This window comes from Ornithorhynchus anatinus, chromosome 12, assembly GCF_004115215.2.
Source record: "Ornithorhynchus anatinus isolate Pmale09 chromosome 12, mOrnAna1.pri.v4, whole genome shotgun sequence".
Taxonomy (NCBI): domain Eukaryota; kingdom Metazoa; phylum Chordata; class Mammalia; order Monotremata; family Ornithorhynchidae; genus Ornithorhynchus; species Ornithorhynchus anatinus.
The window spans coordinates 27995500-28019654 of record NC_041739.1 but is presented as its reverse complement, the minus strand read 5'-3'; the positions used below and the strand labels follow the sequence as shown (position 1 = coordinate 28019654).

The 24155-nt window shown below is 46.8% G+C and overlaps 1 protein-coding gene across 1 annotated transcript in view; it reads left to right on the top strand.

Moving 5' to 3' along the window:
* Positions 1-456: 456 nt before the first annotated feature.
* The window catches only part of SCOC (short coiled-coil protein), a 33617-nt gene continuing 9918 nt past the window's right edge, over positions 457-24155 (top strand). The window contains exon 1 of the mRNA XM_029076697.2: positions 457-591. Within this exon, the coding sequence (XP_028932530.1) occupies positions 528-591 (64 nt within the window). The 5' untranslated portion in view covers positions 457-527. The remainder of the gene's footprint in view (positions 592-24155) is intronic.

Here is a 24155-nt window from a genome sequence, read left to right as displayed (position 1 = left end):
AATAGAACAGAGCAAGGAAACAGACGACAAACTGTTACTGTTTTCTTGCTCAAGGTCAGATAAAAAAAAGTGCTACATTTTCCTTGGTGATGACCCTCCCTACACTAAATCTTATCTCAAAAGTTACCCCTTGCCTATCCCGAACAAATGATCTCCTAAGGCATTTGTTTGCCACGCAATCCACTCTCCTCTCCAAGGTGGACCCCAAGCACAGAAGACTGCTGAGAGTCAAAACGCTGGTAGCTAGAAATACTAAATGCTCAAGGAGCAGTTATCTAGTGGGGTGGCTTGAAACTCTTCAACCTGGGGCTTCAACGGTTTCCGTTTCAGAATCAGGGCTCAGGAAAGAGCTCATAAAGAGATGAAAAAAAAAAAGCCAGTGGTTACTGGCAAGATCAGGTGGTACCATTTGCAGGTTGCACTTGCTCATTAATGATTTAACAAGAACAGTCACATGCACTGTGAGGAGCTCTCTCCTAGTTTACCCCCCTCACTCCTCAACAACTAGTCCGAGAAAGTGGAAAAAGATGGACGGGGTCAAAGAGGAGGAAGACAGCACTTTTACCAGTATTTCCTTGACAGATGATTCAGGTAAGAGCTACATTTGACCAAAGTTTCAGTGGCTGCTCAGTCATTTCCAATAAGGAGGGTTTTTCTTTTTCTCTTATGCGCTTACTATCAACCATAGGCCCTTGTTGAAACTTTCCCGATTAAGTGTGTACGGCAGTAGGCCAGGTTTTTGCTAAAATGCGTCTCTGGGAAGAGTGCTAGCTGGTCATGTTCTTAAGCGTGGACAGTGGCAAGTGTTCTAACAGCATCTTTCACTTTTTTAGCTACAGATATTTATGGAGGAGTCAAAATTACCAAAGTTTGTAGGGGAGGAAGTATAAATGATGGCAATCTATTTTTTTAATGGTATTTGTTAAGTATTTACTATATGCAGGCACTGTACTAAGTGGTGGGGTAGATACGAGCTAATCAGATTGTACAACAGCCCCTGTCCCACATGGTGCTCACAGTTTTAATCCTCATTGTACAGATGAAATAACTGAGGCACAGAGAAGTTGTGACTTTTTCTAGGTTGCACAGCAGACAAGCGATAGAGCTTGCATTAGAACCCAAGTCCTCTGACTTCCAGGCCTGTGCTCTTTCCCCCAGGCCATATTTCAACTTATTTACTTGAAAGCAGAGTTCGTAGTAAATGTCCCAAATTCACAGTTGACTGAGATGATGTGAGTGCATCTCATATTTCTTAAAGAGCACATTTCCAAAAGAAGACCTCAGTACTAAACCCGAGTCTTTTTGGTGTCCTCTATTTTAGCTGTATTTCACATGAGAAACAAGTAACACATTTACTGAAAGAACTAGACTATTATTCCAACATATTACTGAAGTACCTTTTAGGTACAGATTATAATATTCCATTAATCTACAATCCCTGTCCTCTCCAACTTTGTTAGATAATTTTATCAGTTTTGGAAGCCTTTTTTTTGCGGTATTTGTTGAACACTTACTATGTGCCAGCCATTGTACTAAGCACTAGGGTAGATACAAGATTATTTTGGACACAGTCCATGCCCAACAAGGCTCCCATCTTAATCCCCATTTTACAGATGAAGTAATAGGCACAAAGAAGTTGAGTGATTTGCGACAATGGCAGAGACAGGATCAGAACTCAGGTCCTTCTGACTCCCTCACCCATGCTCTCTTCTCGAGGCCACGCTGCTTCTCCAATATGTCAGAATATCCTCAAGTTGTAAGCAAGAGCCTAGAGAAGCCAGGGCCTGGGAGCCAGATGGACCTAGATTCTAATTCTGACTCTGCTGCTTGTTGGCTGTGTGACCTTGGGCGAGTCACTTAACGTCTCTGCGCCTCAGTTACCTCATCTGTAAAATAGGGATAAAGAGTGTGAGCCCCCTGTGGGACATGGGCTGATTAGCTTGTATCTACCCCAGCATTTAATACAGTGCCTGGCCATAGTAAACACACAAATACCATAAAAAAAGTACTAGCCTTAGTGAGCTGTGGAGTAAGCCAACTTCTGCCGAGTTCACTTGAGAGGAAGGAAAAAAAGGAATGCTTTTTACTTGAGAGGAAGGAAAAAAATGCTGATGGGTAAATAGGGAAAGTAAGGGAAAAAAGACTGAGCTCTACAGTGTTATACTATATATATATATATATATCTCATATACCTCAACCCTTACCCTTTCTAGCTCGTGTTTTGTATCAAAGTTTTTTTTTTAGCACTACTGCAGCTCTCAGTCGCATTTATGGAGCGCTTACTGTGTACTGTGTACTAAGCGCTTGCCAGAGTCCATATAGACTCGTGCAGACACGTTCCCTGCCCACAAAGAGTTTTCGGCCTAGAGCAAGAGATAGAAATTGCAATAAATTACAAATCTGTACATAAATGCTGTGGGGCTGAAGGTGGAAAGCCAGGAGGTTTGTGCCTAGGTAGGCGGGCTGGCTGCATGTGATCAAAAGAGCCCAGAACAGGAATTTTTTTTCAATATCGATTGCTCTTTCATAGCAGGGACATTTTCTCCATTTTCTCCCTAAGAGCTGCAATCTCCAGGCCTCTTCTAAAGCATGCCACATAATTAGCACAGGCTACCAAAAAATGCTAAGCCGCTCCTCCTGCGGCCACACAAAAACAACTGCAGCTTTGGAAATCAAAGAGGCATTTCCAAGCTTTTGTCCTTGGGGTGGAGGAGGGTATGAGGTATTGTGACTGCACGGTAACAAGACACGGCTTGTCTTGACACGCTCTCGCTAGGGAATTTGTCGGAGTGGGAGGCAGCTAAAGACGACTGTAATGAAAACAAAAGCAAAATGAAAACTAAATTTAGGAACAGCTAGGTGACAGTTTTTGGAGGTAGCCCTTAGTAACAGCAGGTTAGGCAGAGCGCCGGGGTCTTGACTGGGAGATGAGTCTCAAATTCAAGATTAATTTCCTCCCCCGTCTCCACTCCATCCCATCAGAACAGGAACCCTGTTCTGAATTTTCCAGGAGCTGAGTTCACGGGGGAGGAAGGAAATACAAAATAAGGGTGGCTTTAAAAGGCTGATGGAGGGATGAGTTTGGAAAGTAAGGCGGAAAAGACCTCTCCTAACCCGGCCGGAGAGACAAATTTACCCAAGGGCCCGTTCTTCAAGCGTGCCCGAGATCCCGAGTTAGCGCTACATGGAACGAAGTCCGCTTGGGCCTGCGGCGTCACTGGGCTGCAGCCGAGGCAATTGGCTTCGTGAGGCCTCTCACAAGTGGAGCAGACACTCACCCCTTTGCCGGCTTTCTGGACTCTTGAGTGCACTGAGAGTTCAAGGTTGAGACTTGGGACTCCAGTCCCGGAAATGTCTGGGATAAACAAGCGTCTCCCCTCCCACACCTACTGTGCCTGTGATGTATGTGGTGGGGAAAAGTGGTGTGCTTGCCTCCCCGCTTTCCTTAATTATTATGTACAATGGGCCATGCCCGGGTGGGCATTCTTACATTCTCTAGGGATGGTTTCCAGCAATAATAATAAATGTGGTGTTTGCTTAGCTCTTACCGTGGGCCAAGCACTGGGGTAGATACAGGGTAATCGAGTGGGACACAGTCCCTGTCCCACATGGGGCTCACAGTCTAAGGGGAGGAGAGGAGGCATTGAACTCCCATTTTACAGATGATCTGTCAATCAGTAGCATTTTTTGAGCGCTTACTGGGTGCAGATCACTCTACTAAGTACCTGGGAGATATTTACATAAGTGCTGTGGTGTTGAGGGTGGGGCGAATACTAAATGACCAAAGGTCACAGATCCAAGTGCAGAGACAACGCAAAAGAGAGAGGGAGCTGGGGATAAGAGGGACTAATCAGGGAAGGGCTCTTGGAGGAGATGTGGCCTTAGTGACGTTAGACTGGTTGTCAGATGTATAAAGAGAGGGAAGATAGGGGAAAGGGGTTGATGGTGAGAGAGACGAGATTGGGGCACAGTGAGCAAGCTGGCAGAAGAGGAGCGAAGCGCATGGGCTGGGCTGTGGTAATTCATCAGTGAGGTGAGGTAGGAGGGGGCAAACTGATCTGAGTCTCTGAAGCCAATGGTAAAGAGTTTGAAGTGAAGGTGGATGGGTAACCACTGGAGATTCTTGATTTAGTGGAGAAGCACGAACTGAACTTTTTTTTTAAGAAAAATTATCAGCACAGCAGAGTGAAGTATGGACTGGAGTTGAGAGAGACAGGAGGCAAGGTGCCAGATGTAGCAGTCAAGGCGGGATGAGGATTCTTGGGGCACAGGAAAGTTTTAAATAAAGTTGAATAGCCGGGAACAGAATCCTTTAATTATCCTGTTGGATAACAGTGAGTTTTAGTTGTGGCACGTTTTGCAAAATATGAATCAGTTTTGTTGTTTACACTGATAATGGTTTCTTTTTAAAAATCTCAAAAAAAAAAAAACCCACCACCACTTGACACCACTTCTCTGCCCAGTGGCTTCAAAGGCAAATCCAGAGATTGATTAACTTGGGCAAAAGCAAGTCCTTCAGGTCCTCCTCCACTTTCTCTTCCCATTTTGAGAGGAACCAGATAGCGCCAGAGCAGGATCCTTGCCCTTCATCTACACAAAGTGAAGTCTGACTGACTCAATTTTTGACATTACTGCCATGAATGGGTCAGCAGACACTGGCTGTTACTTGGGTCCACGATTGCAAGGACCATTGCTTGTTTTCCAAGTTCTTCCTGTGAGCTCTTGCTCCCTTTAAAAAGAAACCCTTCATGGTGAGAGAAAAGGATGAAGATTCAATCCACTGATGGTATTGACTGAGTACTTACTCTGTGCAGAGTACTGTACCAAGTGCTTGGGAGAGTACAGAGGAGACAGACACAATCTCACCCTCAAGGAGTGTAAAAATGAAATCGAATTTATGGGGTGTCCTAATCCTAGAAGTAAAAACCTAAAGTGCTCTCATTATGGGAAACTATAGTCTAGACCTTTGTCATCTTCCTATTCAAATTTAAGAGAACAGTGCCCTGTCCTCTGTTGCGGGAGAGGTGCAAAACACACAAACTTGTTCAATCAGCGTTGTCACTTTCAATCAGTGGTATCTATTAAGTGCTTACTATGTGCAGAGCACTGTACTAAACTCTTGGGAGAGTACAACAGAATTAGCAGACATGATTCCTGCCCATAAAGCAAAAGAGCAATGCCCTCAGCTAAGGAGAGAATAAATGAGGGGGAGTGAATTGTGTGTTTACTCTGCTTTTATTCCTGCCCCTCTAGGCTGTAATCTCACTGTGGGCCGGGCAGGTGTCTGTTATATTATTATACTCTCCCAAGCACTTAGTACAGTGGTCTGCCCACAAGCGCTCAATAAATACAATTAGTGGCTGACTGTTGAGGAGTAAGGTGGCCCTGATGCCCTCACAAATTGGGGTGAGGAGGCATTCGTGATGTCAAATGTTACATTAGGCATATAGCTGTGCAGAATTAAGCCCATTCTGTGCGACCCTAGAGAGTTTCTCTTTGGGGAGATGGCAGTCCCCACCTCCCCAGACCCCAGAGCCTCTTCATTTCCTTCCTCCCTCCCAGATCCATATGTACCCCAGCGCTGTGTTTCTACTGTGGCAGAGAGAGAGGCCCAATCCTAGAGCAAAGGGCACGGAGGCAGGGCCCATAACCAGCTAAAAAACAGACTGTTCATTATAAAGCTGGGTGACTGACCACCCTGTTAAGAAATCTCAACCCCTACCTCCGCTGACAGCCAGACTTGGATTTGGATCTAGAAGTCGACTGCTCAGGGTTCTTTTTTTGAATCAAAACCAAAGCACTGCTTAAGGAATAGGAATTTTAGACAGCCTCAAAGGTATGCCCCCTTCCGGAGACAGATGAGCCCATAAATTGCTAAAGCGTTGCTTCATCATCCTCACATTTAGCTTCTTCAGAAAAATACCCGAGACCTAACAGGCCTGAAAAAGTCAGGATTTACTCTAGCATACCTGTGCCTCTTTCAGTTAAGGCCGTCATCTATCTTCCGCAGACCTTCCGAGGCAGCCAATAGTCACTCCAGAGTTTCCTCAGCTTCCAAGATGCCTTTCACCTTCCTGTACTCTTTGTTCATCTGTTCCTCTGCATCCACGTTTGTGGGTGTCATTGTTCTCTATTGGCTCTGACTCAGAACCAGATGTGCACACGTGTGTGTGTGTGTGTAAGTGTGTACTTGATGTGTGTGCATACTTGGCTCCTCTGGTATGTACACTTGTGTGTATGTCTGTGTGTACATACTTGGCTCCTTTCCGAGTGTGTGCACATGTATGTACTTGGCTCCTTGAGTGTATGGTCATTTATCCGATCCTTGCTGGTGGCCTTAGAATATGAAAACTAATTCAAGCCTAGAGGGCACTTGACTCTGCAAACTACATTCTGTTTTCCATCCCCTGCTGATAATCTCCCTTACCACCAGTTACCAGCTTCCTGCTCTAAATTTCTAGTCTCTCCCAGTTCATTCAGTTAAGCTCACCTTTCCCACCTGTCCAAAACAAGCATATAGTCTAAAGGTGGAGACAGACGTTAATATAAATAACAATTTAAAAATATGTACATAAGTGCTGTGGGGTTGGAGGTGGGACAGATATCAAATACCCAATCTTATGACTGATGTCTTGTAAAACTTATTTAAAACTTTTCCCGACACCAATTTGTGAATCCTTTTTTCTTTTAGTTCTGAAAAATCACGGACATCTACTTACTGGGTTTTCACAGTTTGGGTTGAATGATCCCAAGGCTCTAGTTTTGGGCATGTCACTGTGAAATCCTTTGCTGCTTGGACCAACTTGTGAGAGTGAATTGGGTAACTTCAGTGCTAATTGATCACTCTAAGGCAAACCTGGCATGCAGTTTTTCTGACATGTTCTGATTGCCTCTTTGAAAAATAAATGACCAAAACTAAGGCAGGTGTTTGAGAGATGATTAATCAGCTGTCTTCCTTCTGGTTCCAAATCCTGGCAAAGATTTAGAAAATCAGGTGAGACCTTTAAAATTCTTAACCCTTTTGGAACTTAGAACAAACTAACTCATCCTGCTGCCTGTAATGATAATAATAATGGTATTTAAGTGCTATGTGCCAAAATTAAGCTTAAGCCCTTAAACTCTCTGTGCTTCAGTTTCTTCCTCTGTAAAATGGGGATTTAAATCTTACTCCCTCCTATTTAGACTGTGAGTCCCATTTGGGACAGGGACATCCAGTTTGATTATCTTGTATCTACCCCAGCACTTATTATGAGCCTAGCACATTTATTTATATTAATGTCTGTCTCTCCGTCGACTGTAAGCTCATTGTGGGCAGAGAATGTCTGCTCGAATGCTTAGTACACAATATTGACTACCACTGTACAAAGCATTTAGAATAATAATATTATTTTGTGGTATGTTAAATGCTTACTATATGTCAAGCACTGTTCTGAGAGCTGGGGTAGGTACAAGTTAATCAGATCAGACACAGTCCCTGTTTCACATGGGGCTCACAGTCTCTAAGTAGGAGGGAGAGCAGGTATTGAATCCCCATTTTTCAGTTGAGAAAACAGAGGTAAAAACAAGTGACTTGCCCAGGGTGTCTCAGTAAGCAATTGGCAGAGCTGGAATTAGAACCTAGGTCCACTGACTTTCAGGTTCATGCCCTTTCCAGGAGGTCATACTGCTTCTCCAATAATTCTTGGATACACGATAATCAGGTCAGACACAGTTTGAGATGACATATGATGCCTCATATTGACATTTCACTGGGAAAACCCAGGACCAAAGCAGGCTGCCTCTTAGGGGATGGGGGTGGAGAAGGGGAGGAGATGGGTGTCTCTGGTCCTAGTGCCTATTCTTGGCCACACCTGGGTTCTCTACAGCTTCCAAGAACCCCAAGAATCAAAGACTCACTTTCCCTAGTGCTTACTGTGTGCAGAGCAGCCTGGGACAGAAAACCCAGGTGGGATTTAGCTGTCACCCTAGTTCCTGGGTGGGGTTCACAATCTGAGGACCAGTCAGTCAATCAGTGGTATTTACTGAACACTTACTATATGCAGAGCACCGTACCTAGCTCTTGGAAGAGCACAATGTTCACGCCGATCGTATTTATTGAGCGCTTACTGTGTGCACAGCACTTTACCAAGCACTTGGGAGAGTACGCTATACCAATGAACAGACACATTCCCTGCCCACAATAAGCTTACAGTCTTTATGCCCAGCATTAAGCTTGGCAGTGTGAAAGCTGAGCTTCACCCAAGCCTCAGTCACAGCAGGTTAGAGCAAGGCCATGGTCCCAGCAGACTGGTTGCCTGGGAGCAGAGGCTTGGGTGCTTCCTGGCTCCCCATTTGCCTCAGGGCTCATGGCTACTGTGGGAACCGTCTAGAGAGAATTCATTCTTTGATTCATTGATTCATTCAATCGTATTTATTGAGTGCTTACTGTTTGCAGAGCACGGTACTAAGCGCTTGGGAGAGTATAATACAGCAATACACAGACACATTCCCTGCCCACAGCAAGCTTACATCTGGTGGGGTGGGGAGAGACGCACGATATAAATAAATTACAGATATGCACATAAGTACTGTGCGGCTGAGAGGCGGAGATGAACGAAGGAAGTCAGGGTGATAGAGGAGTGGGAGAAGAGAAAAGGGGTCTTGGGGAAAGCCTCTCGGAGGAGAGAAGCAGTGTGATCTAGTGGATAGAACACAGCCCTGGGAGTCAGAAGGGCCTGGATTCTAATCCTGACTCCACCACTTGTCTACTGTGTGACCTTGGGCAAATCACTTCTCTGAGCTTCAGTTACCTCATCTGTAAAATGGAGATTTAGACTGTGAGCCCCATTTGGTATAGGGACTGTGTCCAACCTGATAAGCTTGTATCTACTCCAGGGTTTATTATAGTGCCTGGCCCATAGTAAGAGCTTCACAAAGATCATTTTTCTTAAAAGAAAAAGAAGGATCTTGAAGTGTAGGGGGAGAAACAAGTGTTAGATTACAGATAAGGACATAAATATGGTGGGGGAGGGTGAATATCTTGTGCTTAAAGGGTCCAGATTCATGTGCAACTCCTCAGTCTTAAAGGAGACAGGGGAGGTTGAGCAGAGGGAAGTCACAGAATCAGTCTCAGGTTATTGCTAAATTTTGTTAGAATTGTAGCTGTTTTCCTGATTAATATAATTATGCTTTTAGTCTATATCTAAATTTTTAAATCTAAACCATAATGCCTTTGGTTCTATCAACCAATGGTATTTATTGAGTGCTTACTATGTTCAGACCCCTATCTATAACTAAACTCTATACAACAGCTTACAGTCTAGAGGGGGAAACGGACATATTAACATGAGTAATATGAATATAAATTATAAATAATAGCACACAATTTAAAGATAATGTAGATAAGTGTTTTGGTGCTGGGGGTGGGGTGAATATCAAATGTCCAAAGGATTCTGCCACCTCTGGGGCAGAAGTTACTCTTTTTTTTTTTTTTTTAGTGGCATTTGTTAAGCACTTACCACATGCAAGGTGTTCTAAGCTCTGGGGTAGATACAAAATAATCAGATTAGATTTAGTCCATGTCCCGCATGAGGCTCACAGTCCTAATCCCCATTTAACAGATGAGGTAACGGAGACAAAGACAAATTAAGTGACTTGCCCAAGGACACACAGCTGGCAAGCGGTGGAGTCAGGATTAGAACCCAGGTCCTCCAACTCCCAGGCGTGTGCCCTATCCACTCGGCCTTGCTGCTTCTAATTCCCATTTCAGAAATCTGAGTTCTATTTCCTCTTTCTTTTACTACTTGAAAGCAGAAGCGTTTCAAGTAAGCATCCCTTCCCTTCGCTTCACAGCCCGGTGCACCAAGCTAAGGCTAGAAGAATTGTCCATCGGTCACATTTATTGAGCACTTTCTGCAGGGCGCTGTATTAAGTGCTTAGGAGAGTACAACGCAGCAATAGAACAGAAACATGACTGTCGCTGGGGCTGAGAGAGAAGTGGATAGGAAACATTGGCCCGGCAAGCTCTCTCGATATCCAGAATAACGGGACAAGAGAGATGAGGCCAAAAAGCACTCAAGTGAAGCAAGTGGAGAACCAGGGCAGCCTGGTGGTGGTGTCACTGCCCAGATGGTCCTGGCGATGGAAGCAAGCCGGCCTCTGACCTGATGGGAAGGCGCTGCTTCGGGATGTTCCTCCCCAGCCCTGACTGGCATCCGGGAGGGGAGAGCTGGAGGAGGAGGACTGGTGGAAGAGGAGGAGGGCCGGAGAAGGAGGAGGACTGAAAGCGGAGGAGAAGGAGGGCTGGAGAAGCGGGGAGGAGCAGCTCTCGGTCTCTCCCAGCGAGGCTGGCAGCCGGTCATTGCAGTTACTTCTCAGGCCAGAGGAACACTGGAGGTGGTAGGCGTGATTGGAAGTAGGGAGGCTTAGATGGGTTTCAAAAAAGGGCTTTCGTGCGGTAGAATAGCTTGCAGCAGCTGCAGGTACAACCTTGCAGGTGGCTGGGGATGAGGGCAGCAGGAAGATTTGGGACTTGAATCGGAAGGGTCCACCGGGTAAACTCCTCCACACCTGATCCGATTGTCAAGGGCTTGGAAGTAGCTCTACTGGCATTTCTTGAGCACCCACTTGGTAAAGGGCACTATATTAGGCACTTATGCTTGTTATGGGCAGGGAATGTGTCTACCAACTCTGTTGTACTGTACTTCTCCAAGTGCTTAGTAATAACAATAACCGTGGTATTTAAGTGCTTACCTTGTGCCAGGAACTGGGGCGGATACAAGGTAATTGGGTTGGATACAGTCCCTGTCCCACATAGGGCTCACGCTCTTAATCCCCATTTTACAGATGAGGTAACTGAGGCACAGATAAGTGAAGTGACCTGCCCAAGATCACACCGCAAACGAGTGGCAGAGTTGGGATTAGAACTCAGGTAATGATGATGGTATTTTAAAAGTGCTTACTAGGCACTGTACTAAGCGCAGGGTTGGATACAAGCAAATCAAGTTGAAAAAAGTCCCTGTCCCACGTGGGGCTCACGGTCTTCAATCCCCATTTTACAGATGAGGTAATTTAGGCACGGAGAAGTGAAGCGACGTGCTCAAGGTCACACAGCAGACGAGTGGTGGAGCCGGGATTACAACCCGTGACCTTTTGACTCCCAGACCCGTGCTCTGTCCACTAATAATAATAATGTTGGCATTTATTAAGCGCTTACTATGTGCCGAGCATTGTTCTAAGCGCTGGGGTAGACACAAGGGAATCAGGTTGTCCCACGTGGGGCTCCCGGTCTTCATCCCCATTTTACAGATGAGGTCACTGAGGCACAGAGAAGTGAAGTGACTTGCCCACAGTCACACGGCTGACAAGTGGCGGGGCCGGGATTCGAACTCATGACCTCTGACTCCAAAGCCCGGGCTCTTTCCACTGAGCCACGCCGCACTACGTTACACTGTTTCTCTACAGTGCTCTTCACACCGTAAGTCCCCAATAAGTACCACTGATTGTAAAGTACAAAATCAAGACATGACATATTCCTTTCCCACATTAAAGCTTTCACTCTAATTCAGGAAAGAAGCGTAATCAAAGAGTAGAATTGATTGAGCCCATCCTGTGTGCAGAGCATTGGACTAAGTGCTTGGGAGAGTACAGCGTGGCAATATAACAGACACATTCCCTGCCTACTGCGAATTTCCAGTCTAGAGGGACAGACGTTAATATAAAGTACAGCAGGGCCCCGTTAACTCGGCCCTGGACCCAAGATAATAATGGTGGTATTTGTTAAGCGCTTACTATGTGGTGAGCACTTTTCTAAGCGCTGGGGGAGATACAAGGCAATCAGCTTGTCCCACATAGGGCTCACAGACTTCATCCCCATTTTACAGATGAGGGAACTGAGGCACAGAGAAGTTAAGTGACTTGCCCAAGGTCACATAGCTGACAAGTGGCGGAGCCGGGATTAGAACCCGTGACCTCTGACTCCCAAGCCCGTGCTCCTCCCACTGAGCCACGGGCCCTGCTAATTTTACTCTGAGCTCTTGCCGGGCTCTACCTCTTGGTCCTCTTTCAATCCACAGAGGAGAATGCGTAAAATAAACGAAACAAAGGGAAAATAGGATTGGGAAGGTTTCTGGTCTAGGAATAAAGGAATGGAATAAGAATGGAGCCGTTTGTTCTTCTAACTGCCCACGAGAGGGCGTCCGTACTCCATCTCAATGTTTGTAAACCTGAATCCATCTCTCATTCACACTCATTTAATAATAATGTTGGTATTTGTTAAGCGCTTACAATGTGCACAGCACTGTTCTAAACGCTGGGGAAGACACAGGGGAATCAGGTTGTCCCACTTGGGGCTCACAGTCTTAATCCCCATTTTACAGATGAGGTCATTGAGGCCCAGAGAAGTGAAGTGACTTGCCCACAGTCACCCAGCTGACAAGTGGCAGAGCCGGGAGTCGAACTCATGACCTCTGAGTCCCAAGCCCAGGCTCTTTCCACTAGGTCTTTAATGTTTGCTGTTTGTTCTTCTAATGATGTCTGTTAGGCGCTTACTGTGTGCCAGACGCTCTACGAACCGCTGGGGTAGACACATGCTAATCAGGTTGAACAGCCCCACACGGGGCGCACAGTCTTAATCCCCATTTTACAGATGAGGTAACTGAGGCCCGGCCAAGTTAAGTGACTGATCCAAGGTCAACAGGGCTGTGGCCTTCAGTGGCTCGTGCTAGTGCCCTTTTCCTAGTACCTTGCTTAAATGTTGGAGCGGATTCCTCCTTCGGTCACTTGCAGGCCCCTTTCTTTTACCCCGATCGCTCTTCGGGTTGCTGAAAAGGAAGATGTAGAAACTTAAACTGTTAATCAGAATGATTTATAGGAGCTCAGTGTGGGGAGAAGGCTTTGGAAAACTCAAATGTAGGGGACACCTCCCCCTCCCCGCTCAGCCACTTGTCATCTGTGTAACCTTGGGCACATCACTTAACTTCTCTGTGCCTCACTTACCTCATCTGTAAAATGGGTATTAACTGTGAGCCTCACGTGGGACAACCTGATTACCCTTTACCCCAGCGCTTAGAACAGTGCTCTGCACATAGTAAGCGCTTAACAAATATCAACATTATTATTCCTCCGCCCCCCCCCACCCCCGCAACCAATCCAGAGAAGTTGAACGAGGCGGGAAGACCATTCTCTGAAAAGTGTTTTGAGCTCCTAGAAATGGCACAAAAGCAGAGCAATTCCCCTGGTGCCAAAGGGAAATGTCTGGTTTTCATAGCACTGAAATACTAAGGAACCTCAATGGTACATTTCCAAGAAGGAGTAGCTCTCGCTCTCTTTTAGAGCCCCCTATTTTTCAACAAATACAACAAATTACAGACTTTCTTTCCCACTCAGTGCTCTGTGAGACATTGTCTAAAAAGTAGGGGAAGAAAAATGTCAAACTGGCACTGGGAAAGGAAAATGAACTGTCCACACTTGTCTGCTGGGTGGCCGTGGGCAAGTCACTTAACTTCTCTATGCCTCAGTTACCTCATCTGTAAAATGGGGATTGAGACTGTATCCAACCCTATTTGCTTGTATCCACCCCACTGCTTAGTACAGTGCCTGGCACATAGTAAACACTTAACAAATACCATAATTCTAATTATCTTGTTTTTCACTCTGTACGGTGATATATTTTACTACATCTTCTGGAGCCCCCTGATAGGGAAGGTTTTTTACTTATTATCATCATCACAGTATTTATTGGACTTCTGTATTACTGCTGTCTCTTACACCTATTGAACTCTTCCAATCTAGTGCTTAATCTAATTAGTACTTAATCTAGTGCTGTGCTCACCGAAGGCGCTCAAGAGATACTGTGCTGGATGTGGAGGGAATTTTAGAAAAAGACTATGTCTGGAGCTTACGATCTAATGGAGGTGACAAGCACATAAAGAGATGAACACACATGTGGAGAGACTTCAAGAGCTTGGATCCCTGCCTAACCCATTCTGAAGACATACAGCTCAGTGGCTACCACTTCAAAAGTGGGTAATGGGAAAAAATCATTGGGGGGTGGGTGTGTGTGTGTGTGTGTGTGTGTGTACACTACAAATCCCTTTTCTGAAGTTTGGGTGAACACACACACACATTAAACAGTCCTTTTCTGCCAGAAGAACCCACCCAGGCTGTTGATTTTTGATGGTTACTATGGAAATTGAACTCTTGGAAAAGACATTTATTCTTCACAGCTCACATCATAAAATTATAATTGGGAAAACCCAGCATAGAATTTGCAGTCAGCTGCATTTCCAAATGTTCTAAAGGGTGTTTTGATTAGTTTTTTGCTTAAATTAAAATCTCTTATTCATCATGAGTTTGATTCTTCTGCTGGCTGTATAATCTCTGATGTCTTCCTGTTCTAGGCTCCTTTTTACCTCTGTTGGCTATATTGGGGAAGTTTTGATTCCATAGTCAAGTGATGATGATGATTGTGGTATTTCCCGGCTCTGCCACTTGTCAGCTGTGTGACTTTGGGGAAGTCGTTTAACTTCTCTGTGCCTCAGTTACCTCATCTGTAAAATGGGGATTAAGACTGTGAGCCCCACGTGGGACAACCTGATTCCCTTGTGTCTACCCCAGCGCTTAAAACAGTGCCCTGCACATAGTAAGCGCTTAACAAATACTAACATTATTATTATTTCTTAAGCGCTTACTGTGTGCCAGGCACTGTACTAAGCACTGGGGTGGAGACAAGCAAATCAGGCTGGACACAGTCCCTGTCTCATATAGGGCTCCCAGTCTCAATCCCCATTTTACAGATGAAATAAGTGAGGCACAGAGAAGTGAAGTGACTTGCCCAAGGTCACACAGCAGAGAAGTGGCGAAGCCCGGATTAGAACCCACGGGCCTTCTGACTCCCAGGCCCGTGGTCTGTCCATTATGCCATGCTGCTTCTCTAAGTGATCCTTTAAATCTCAATAGACCTTGTGTCCAAGATACCAAGCCACCTTGCATGGAAGTCTGAAGGGACACATTATGGAAGATCCAGGTGACCTAAAAGAGGGTTAAGATTCAGATTTGTATCTCTATAGAGTGTCTTGGTCGGGTCATTCAGTGTTGAGCACAGTGCTGGTAGGTTCCAAGACTCTACATTCTTCCACGTCTGAAAATGACCTTCCACTAAACCCTTGCTAAACTGGGCTAATGAATCCTGAGCAGGGCAAACTTGGAAAATATCTGTTGTTCAGCAGTGTATTGATTATACTAGCGAAGTGTGGTTTTAGTGTTTTTCTCTTTAGATAAAACCAGTTCCAATAAGCAAGTTCTATTTTTGTATTCAATGTGACATTGATTTGCCAATGAATTTAGTTACTTTTCAAGAGGGGGAAAAATTAGAAAACATGAGCTCTTAGGACTGCAGTGAAACAGATTTTTGCAAAATTAATGAGTGCCAAGAAAAATGATCATTTCAGGGAAACATCTGGTTACACTCAAAAGCTGTCAGATTCCCTCAGACTGGCATCTTCCTCTTGATGGTGACAATCGTGGGGACCTGGCCCTGGGGAGAGGCCGTCTCCTGGTCGGGAAGGGCAGCTTGGGTTCCGGGGCCTCTCTCAGATGCTTAGTGGCTTTGTCTTCTTTTAGATTCTGGTGCTTTCCTTCCAGAACTCAGCAAACGTGCCTAATGAAGCTTGAATCAGAGAGGCCGCTTCTACTGCAATACGTTTTTGGCCACGTTTCTTCCAGCGGAAGCCCAAGGGTAAGGGCCAGCCCAAAGCAGCATGGCCTAGTAGAAGGAGCGGGATGATTAGGGTTTTGAGGTGTTGAAAGTAGTGAAGTCTGCCGGATGTGAAAGGGGGAGGAAGAAGGGAAGGGTGTGACAGAGATGGGTGAGAGAGACAAGAACAAGGCAACGCGAGAGTGTGGGTGTAAGAGGAGGGGAAGTGTGGGGGTTGGATTGTAGTGGGAGAAGAGAGAGGGTGAATAGTGAAGAGAGAGTTGATTGAAAGGTCTAAAGCTGATGGCGAGAAGTTTCTGCTTGATGCAGAAATGGGTAGGCAACCACTAGAGGTATATATTTATATATTTTATTTGTATTGTTGTCTGCCTCCCCTCCCCTAGACTTTGAGCTCGTTGTGGGCAGGGAATGTCACTGTTTATTGTTGTATCGTACTTTTCCAAGCTCTGAATTCAGTGCTCTCCCCACAATAAGTGTTTAATAAATACGATTGAATGAATGAAAGGAGAGCATCGAGATGAGGTAGGGGGCAAGGAGATCTAGTGCTTTTAAGCCAAAGGTAAGAAGATTCTGTTTGATCCGGAGGTAGCTGGAAACCACGAGGTTCTTGAGGAGCGGGGAGATACGGACTGAACGTTTTTGTAGAAAAATGATCTAGGCGGCAGAGTGAAGTATGGACTGGAGTGGGGAGAGACAAGAGGCGGGCGGACTCCACGTGGAGTCAAAGCTGGATGGGATAAGCGCTCAATGAATACGACTGAATGAAAATGATGTGCAAAAGGACAATATTTTTGAAAATTGATCCCGGCAGCTGAATGAAGTGTGGACTGGAGAGGGGCGAGGCTAGAGTCAGGGAAGTCAGCGAGGAGGTCGATGTGGTGGTGGAGGGATGTGACATATGCCTGGGCCAACATGGTGGCATTTGGATTGGGAGGAAGGGGTGGATTCTGGAGATGTCTTGAAGATTGAAAGGATTTGGTGACAAACTGGATATGCGCGTTGAGAGCAGTTTGTCAAGGATAATGCAAGGTTACGGGCTACCGAGACGGGGACGCCGGTGTTGCTGTCGGTAGTGATGGGAAAAGCGGGGGGAGGAGAGGATTTGGGAGGGAAGATGAGTTAAGTTTTGAACATATTGGGCTTCAAGTGTCAGAATATCCAAGAGATGTCCTGACGGCAGGAGGAAATGCGAGATTGTAGGGAAAGGGAAGGTCGGGCCTGGGGAGGCAGATTTGTCAGTCATCCACATGAAGATGGTAGTTGAAGTTGTGGGATGGGTGTAGAGAAGCACCATGGCCTAGTGGAAAGAGCATACAAATGTGGAAGTCAGAGGACCTGAGTTCTAATCCCATCTCTGCCACTTGTATGCTGTATTACCTTGGGCAAGTCAGCTTCTCTGTACCTCAGTTTTCTATCGAGTGGGGATTAAATCCCAGTCCCTCCTTCTTAGACTGTGAGCTTCATGTGGGACAGGGAATGGCCTAACGTGATTATCTTCCATTTGTCCCAGTGCTTAGTACAGTCATTGGCATATAGTAAACACAACAAGTACCACTATTATTTTTACTACTATTATGGAGAATAGAAGACACAGAATTGAGGATTAATATCACTGCACCCTGTGTCCCACTGTCCTCTCTATCAAGTTTGGGAACACTGGGCATTTTATCAGAAACGCAATTGGTATTGGAACCAAGAAATGTTTTGTTTTTTATGGTATTTAAGTGCTTACTATGTATCAAGCATTGTTCTAAGCACTAGGATAGGTACAAATTAATTGGGTTAATTAGAAATGTTGCCATCTTGGTAGAAGATTTAGCAGGGTCCAGGAAGGTAGAGAGAGAGTCAAACAATCATATTTATTGGGTGCTTTCTGTGTGCAGGGCACTGCATTAAGCACTTGGGAGTGTGCAACATAACAATATAACGGAGTTGGTAGATGTGTTCCCTCCCCATAGTGAGCTTACAGCCTAGAGGAGAGATAGATAATAATATGAATAAATTACAGATATGTACATGAGTGCTGTGGGGCCTGTATATATTTTCGTTACCCTATTTATTTTGTTAATGAATTGTACATCGCCTCGATTCTATTTAGTTGCCATTGTTTTTACGAGATGTTCTTCCCCTCGACGCTGTTTAGTGCCATTGTTCTCGTCTGTCCGTCTCCCCCGATTAGACTGTAAGCCCGTCAAACGGCAGGGACTGTCTCTATCTGTTGCCGACTTGTTCATCCCAAGCGCTTAGTACAGTGCTCTGCACATAGTAAGCGCTCAATAAATACTATTGAATGAATAAAGGGAGCAAATCAGGGTGACACAGAAGGGGGTGGGAGAAGAGGAAATGAGGGCTTAGTCAGGGAAGCCCTCTTGGAGGAGGTGTGCCTTCAATAAGACTTCGAAGGTGGAGAGAATAATTGACGGATATAAAGAGGGAGGACATTCCAGGCCGGAGGCAGGATGTGGGCGAGAGGTCGATGGTGAGATTGACAAGATTGTGGTTCAGGGAATAGTTTGTCAATGAGAAGCATGGTGTAGTGGACGGAGCACGGGCCCGGGAGTCAGAAGGTATTGGATTCTAATCCCAGCTCCACTACTTGTCTGCTGTGTGAGCTTGGGTAAGTCACTTAACTTCTCTGCACCTCAGTTACCTCATCTGTGAAAAATGAGATTTAAGAGTGTGAGCCCGATGTGGGATGGGGACTACGTCCAACCTGGTTAATCTGTATCTACCCCAGTGCTTAGAACAGTGCTTGGCATATGGTAGCACTTGACAAGTACCATAATTATTGTCATTATTAGAGGAGTGAAGAGAGTGAGCTGGGCTGTAGTAGGAGAGGGCAAAGTGAGTGCTTTAAAGCTGAGAGTAAGGAGTTTCGGTTTGACGGGGAGGTGGATGGGCAATTACTGGAGGCTCTTGAGGAGTGGGGAAACATCGACTGAATGTTTTTATGTAGAAAAATGATCTGGGCGGCAGAGTGAAATACGGTCTGGAGCGGGGAGAGACGAGAGGCAGGGAGGTCAGCGAGAAAGCTGATACGGTAATCGAGGCGGGTTCGGATAAGTGATTGGATTAACATGGTAGTAGTTTGGATGGAGAGGATGGATTTTTAGAGATGTTGTGAAGTTTGAAGCAACACGATTGAGTGAGAGATTGACTGTGTGGGTTGAATGAGAGAGATGAGTCAAGGATAACACCAAGGTTACGGCCTCGTGAGACGGGAAGGAGGATGGAGCCGTCCACAGTGACAAGAAAATCAGGGGGAGGACAGCATTTGGACGGGAAGGTAAGGTCCGTTTTGGACACGTTAAATTTGAGGTGTCAGCGGGTCAACCAAGTAGAGATGTCTTGAAGGCAGTAGGAAATGTGAGACTGCAGAAGAGGAGGGAGATCAGGGCTGGAGTTGCAGATTTTAGAATCATCCGAATAGAGGTGGTGGTTGAAGCCGTGGGAGCGGATGAGTTCTCCGAAGCCGTGGGGGTAGATGGAGAATAGGAGGGGATCCGGAACTCAACCATGAGGGACACCCGCTGTTCGGGGGTGACAGGCAGAGGAGGAGCCCACAGAAAGGACTGAGAATGAGCGGCTAGAGAGAGAGCAGAAGAACCAGGAGAGGACAGTGTCCATGAAACCGAGGAGCAGCGTGGCTCAGTGGAAAGAGCACGGGTTTGGGAGTCAGAGGTCATGGATTCGAATCCCGGCTCTGCCGCTTGTCAGCTGTGTGACTGTGGGCAAGTCACTTCACTTCTCTGGGCCTCAGTTCCCTCATCTGGAAAATGGGGATGAAGACCGTGAGCCTCCCGTGGGACAACCCGATGACCCTGTATCTCCCCCAGCGCTTAGAACAGTGCTCTGCACACTGTCAGCGCTTAACAAATACCAACATTATTATTATTATTTCCAGGAGAAAGGGGCTGGTTGACAGTGTCAAAGGCAGCTGAGAGGTCAAGGAGGATCAGGATGGAATAGGGGCCGTTGGATGTGGCAAGAAGGAGATGGGGGGGTCTGTTGCCCCCGCCATGCCACTTGGCAAGACGCTCCTTCCCACAGTCTGTCCGCCGGAGACCAGGTGGAGGGCTGGGGGGATGGTGGCATACCCAGTGCTTAGAACAGTGCTCTGCACATAGAAAGTGCTTACCTTAACAAATACCAACATTATTATTATTATTATTATAATACCTCTTTCGTCCACACATAGAAAGCGCTTACCTTAACAAATACCAACATTATTATAATTATAATACCTCTTTCGTCCACACATAGAAAGCGCTTACCTTAACAAATACCAACATTATTATTATAATACCTCTTTCGTCCACACATAGAAAGCGCTTACCTTAACAAATACCAACATCATCATTATTATTATTATTATACCTCTTTGGTCCCACAATCCTGGTGATCTGTCAGTACCCACTGGCAGAATTGAGACCTTTGGGTTGGGCAGTGAGCGGAGAAGGCACAGCACCTAGCCAGATTGGGTTGTCTGGAGAGTCGTTTCTCTCTGTGCTGAGAAACGTAGTGTCAACTGGGCCACCAAGTTAGAGAAGCAGCATGGCTCAGTGGAAGGAGCCCGGGCTTGGGAGTCGGAGGTCATGGGTTCGAATCCCGGCTCTGCCACTTGTCAGCTGTGTGACTGTGGGCAAGTCACTTCACTGGGCCTCAGTTCCCTCATCTGTAAAATGGGGATGAAGACTGGGAGCCTCACGTGGGACAACCCGATGACCCTGTATTCATTCATTCATTCATTCAATAGTATTTATTGAGCGCTTACTATGTGCAGAGCACTGTACTAAGCGCTTGGGATGAACAAGTCGGCAACAGATAGAGACAGTCCCTGCCGTTTGACGGGCTTACAGTCTAATTGGGGGAGACGGACAGACGAGAACAATGGCACTAAACAGCGTCAAGGGGAAGAACATCTCGTAAAAACAATGGCAACTAAATAGAATCAAGGCGATGTACAATTCATTAACAAAATAAATAGGGTAACGAAAATATATACAGTTGAGCGGACGGGTACAGTGCTGTGGGGATGGGAAGGGAGAGGTGGAGGAGCAGAGGGAAAAGGGGAAAATGAGGCTTTAGCTGCGGAGAGGTAAAGGGGGGATGGCAGAGGGAGTAGAGGGGGAAGAGGAGCTCAGTCTGGGAAGGCCTCATGGAGGAGGTGATTTTTAAGTAAGGTTTTGAAGAGGGAAAGAGAATCAGTTTGGCGGAGGTGAGGAGGGAGGGCGTTCCAGGACCGCGGGAGGACGTGACCCGGGGGTCGACGGCGGGATAGGCGAGACCGAGGGACGGCGAGGAGGTGGGCGGCAGAGGAGCGGAGCGTGCGGGGTGGGCGGTAGAAAGAGAGAAGGGAGGAGAGGTAGGAAGGGGCAAGGTGATGGAGAGCCTTGAAGCCTAGAGTGAGGAGTTTTTGTTTGGAGCGGAGGTCGATAGGCAACCACTGGAGTTGTTTAAGAAGGGGAGTGACTTCTTAAACCCTGTAGCTACCCCAGCGCTTAGAACAGTGCTCTGCACATAGTGAGCGCTTAACAAATACCAACATTATTATTATTATTATTATTATTCCTGCCCTCCCAGTTTGCTCACTTGTTTAAGAAGGGGAGTGACTTCTTAAACCCTGTAGCTACCCCAGCGCTTAGAACAGTGCTCTGCACATAGTGAGCGCTTAACAAATACCAACATTATTATTATTATTATTATTATTCCTGCCCTCCCAGTTTGCTCACCTGCTCGAGGAAGAAGTAGAAGAAAAGTCATCAATTCCTTCAGTCATTTATTGAGGACTTATTTAGTGCACCGTAATAGTAGTGATGGTGGTTTCGGAGTGTGCTTGGCGGGATTGACCTTGCACCCCCACATAACCTGGTAGATAGGGCCCGGGGCTGGGAGTCAGGAGGACCTGGGTTCTAATCCGGACTCTGCCACTTGTCTGTTGTGTGACCTCAGGCAGATCATTTCAATTTCCTGTGCCTCAGTAACCTCATCTGTAAAATGGGAATGAAGAGTGTGCAAGCCCCATGAGGGACAGGGATTATGTCCGACCCGATTAGTTTGTATTTACCCCAGCTCTCAGAACAGTGCCTGGTACCCGCTTAGACTGTAAACCCGTCAAAGGGCAGGGACTGTCTCTATCTGTTGCCGATTTGTACATTTCAAGCGCTTAGTACAGTGCTCTGCACATAGTAAGCGCTCAGTAAATACTATTGAATGAATGAATTGAATGGTAGGTAGGAAGTGCTTAACTAATACCATAAAAAACCCGAAACAAACACACACTCACTAAGCAGCATGGCCTAGTGGATAAAGGCTGGGACTCTGAAGGTCATGGGTTCTAATCCTGACTCCATCACTTGTCTGCTGTGTGACCGTGGGAAAGTCATATCACTTCTTGGGGGACTCAGTTCTCTTATCTTTGAAATGGGGATTAAGACTCTGAACCCTGTGTGGGACAGGGACGGTGTCCGACCTGATTAGCTCGTATCTACCTCGGCACTTAGAACAGTGCCTGGCACATAGTAAGTGCTTAAAAAATACCGTTATTACTGTCATTTTTATTAAAGGCTGCGCGAGATGCAGAGCTCAACCCTAAACAGAGCTGCAGCCTTTAGGGTACTACCCGCTAGAGAAGCCGTGTGGCTTAGTGGAAAGATCAGGAGCTTGGGAGACAGAGGACATGGGTTCTAGTCCCGGATCTCACACTTGTCTGCTCTGTGACCCTGGGCAAGCCACTTCGCTTCTCTGTCCCTCGGTTCCCTCATCTGTCAAATGGGGATGAAGACTGGGAGCCCCACGTGGGACAACCTTTTATCTACCCCAGCGTTTAGAACAGTGCTTGGCACAGAGTGAGCGCTTAACAAACGCCATCATCATCATGATTGTCTGTGCCTCAGTTCCCTCATCTGTAAAATGGGGATGAAGACTGGGAGCCCCACGAGGGACAACCTGATGACCTTGGATCTCCCCCAGCGCTTAGATCAGGGCTTGGCACAGAGTGAGCGCTTAACAAATACCATCATCATCCTCTGTGCCTCAGTTCCTTCATCTGTAAAATGGGGATGAAGACTGGGAGCCCCACAGGAGTCGACCTGATCCCCTTGACTCCAGCCCAGCGCTCGGAACAGGATGAAGACTGTGAGTCCCACGTGGGGCAACCTGATGACCTTGTATCTACCCTAGCGTTTAGAACAGTGTTTGACACAGAGTGAGCACTTAACAAATACCATCCTCCTCCTCTGTGCCTCAGTTCTCTCATCTGTAAAATGGGGATGAAGAGAGGGAGCCCCACGTGGGACAACCTGATGACCTTGTATCTACCCCAGCGTTTAGAAGAGTGCTTGGCACAGAGTGAGCGCTTAACAAATACCATCTTCCTCCTCCTCCTCCTTTGTGCCTCAGTTCCCTCATCTGTAAAATGGGGATAAAGACTGGGCGCCCCACAGGAGTCGACCTGATCTCCTTGTCTCTACCCCAGCACTTGGAACAGGATGAAGAGAGGGAGCCTCACGTCGGGCAATCTGATGGCCTTGTATCTACGCCAGCGTTTAGAAGAGTGCTTGGCACGGAGTGAGCGTTTAACGAATACCATCATCATCATGATTCTCTGTGCCTCAGTTTCCTCATCTGTAAAATGGGGGTGAAGACTGGGAGCGCCCCGTGGGACAACCTGATGACCTTGTATCTCCCCCAGCGTTTAGAAGAGTGCTTGGCACAGAGTGAGCGCTTAACAAATACCCTCCTCCTCCTCTGTGCCTCAGTTCCCTCATCTGTAAAATGGGGATGAAGACAGGGAGCCCCACCTGGGACAACCTGATGACCTTGCATCTCCCCAGCGTTTAGAAGAGTGCTTGGCACAGAGTGAGCGCTTAACAAATACCCTCCTCCTCCTCCTCCTCCTCTGTGCCTCAGTTCCCTCATCTGTAAAATGGGGATGAAGACTGGGAGCCCCACAGGAGTCGGCCTGATCCCCTTGTCTCTACCCCAGCGCTTAGAAGAGCGCTTGGCGCAGAGTGAGCGCTTATCAGCGGTGTGACCTTGGGCAAGTCACTTCACTGGGCCTCAGTGACCTGATCTGGAAAATGGGGATGAAAACTGGGAGCCTCCCGTGGGACCACCTGATGACCCTGTATCTCCCCCAGCGCTTAGAACAGTGCTCGGCACATAGTCAGCGCTCGGCAAATATTAAAATTTCTTAAAATTTATTTCATTTTAAGAAATGCCCTAATGATTCCAGGTGATCACCCCGCCCCCAGAGCCGCCCCTCTCCTCCCTGCCTTCTCATTGGGCGCCTCGCCCCCCCTCCGCCGCTTCCCATTGGCCCGCGGACGCGTCGCTCCCCGCCTCTCCCCGCCCCCGTCTCCCGGGGAGACGCCGCCACGCGCGGCGGGCGCGAGCTGGGGCGTGACGTCACGCGGCGGGCGAGGGGGGCCGGGGAGGAGCGCGGCGGCCGGCGCAGGCG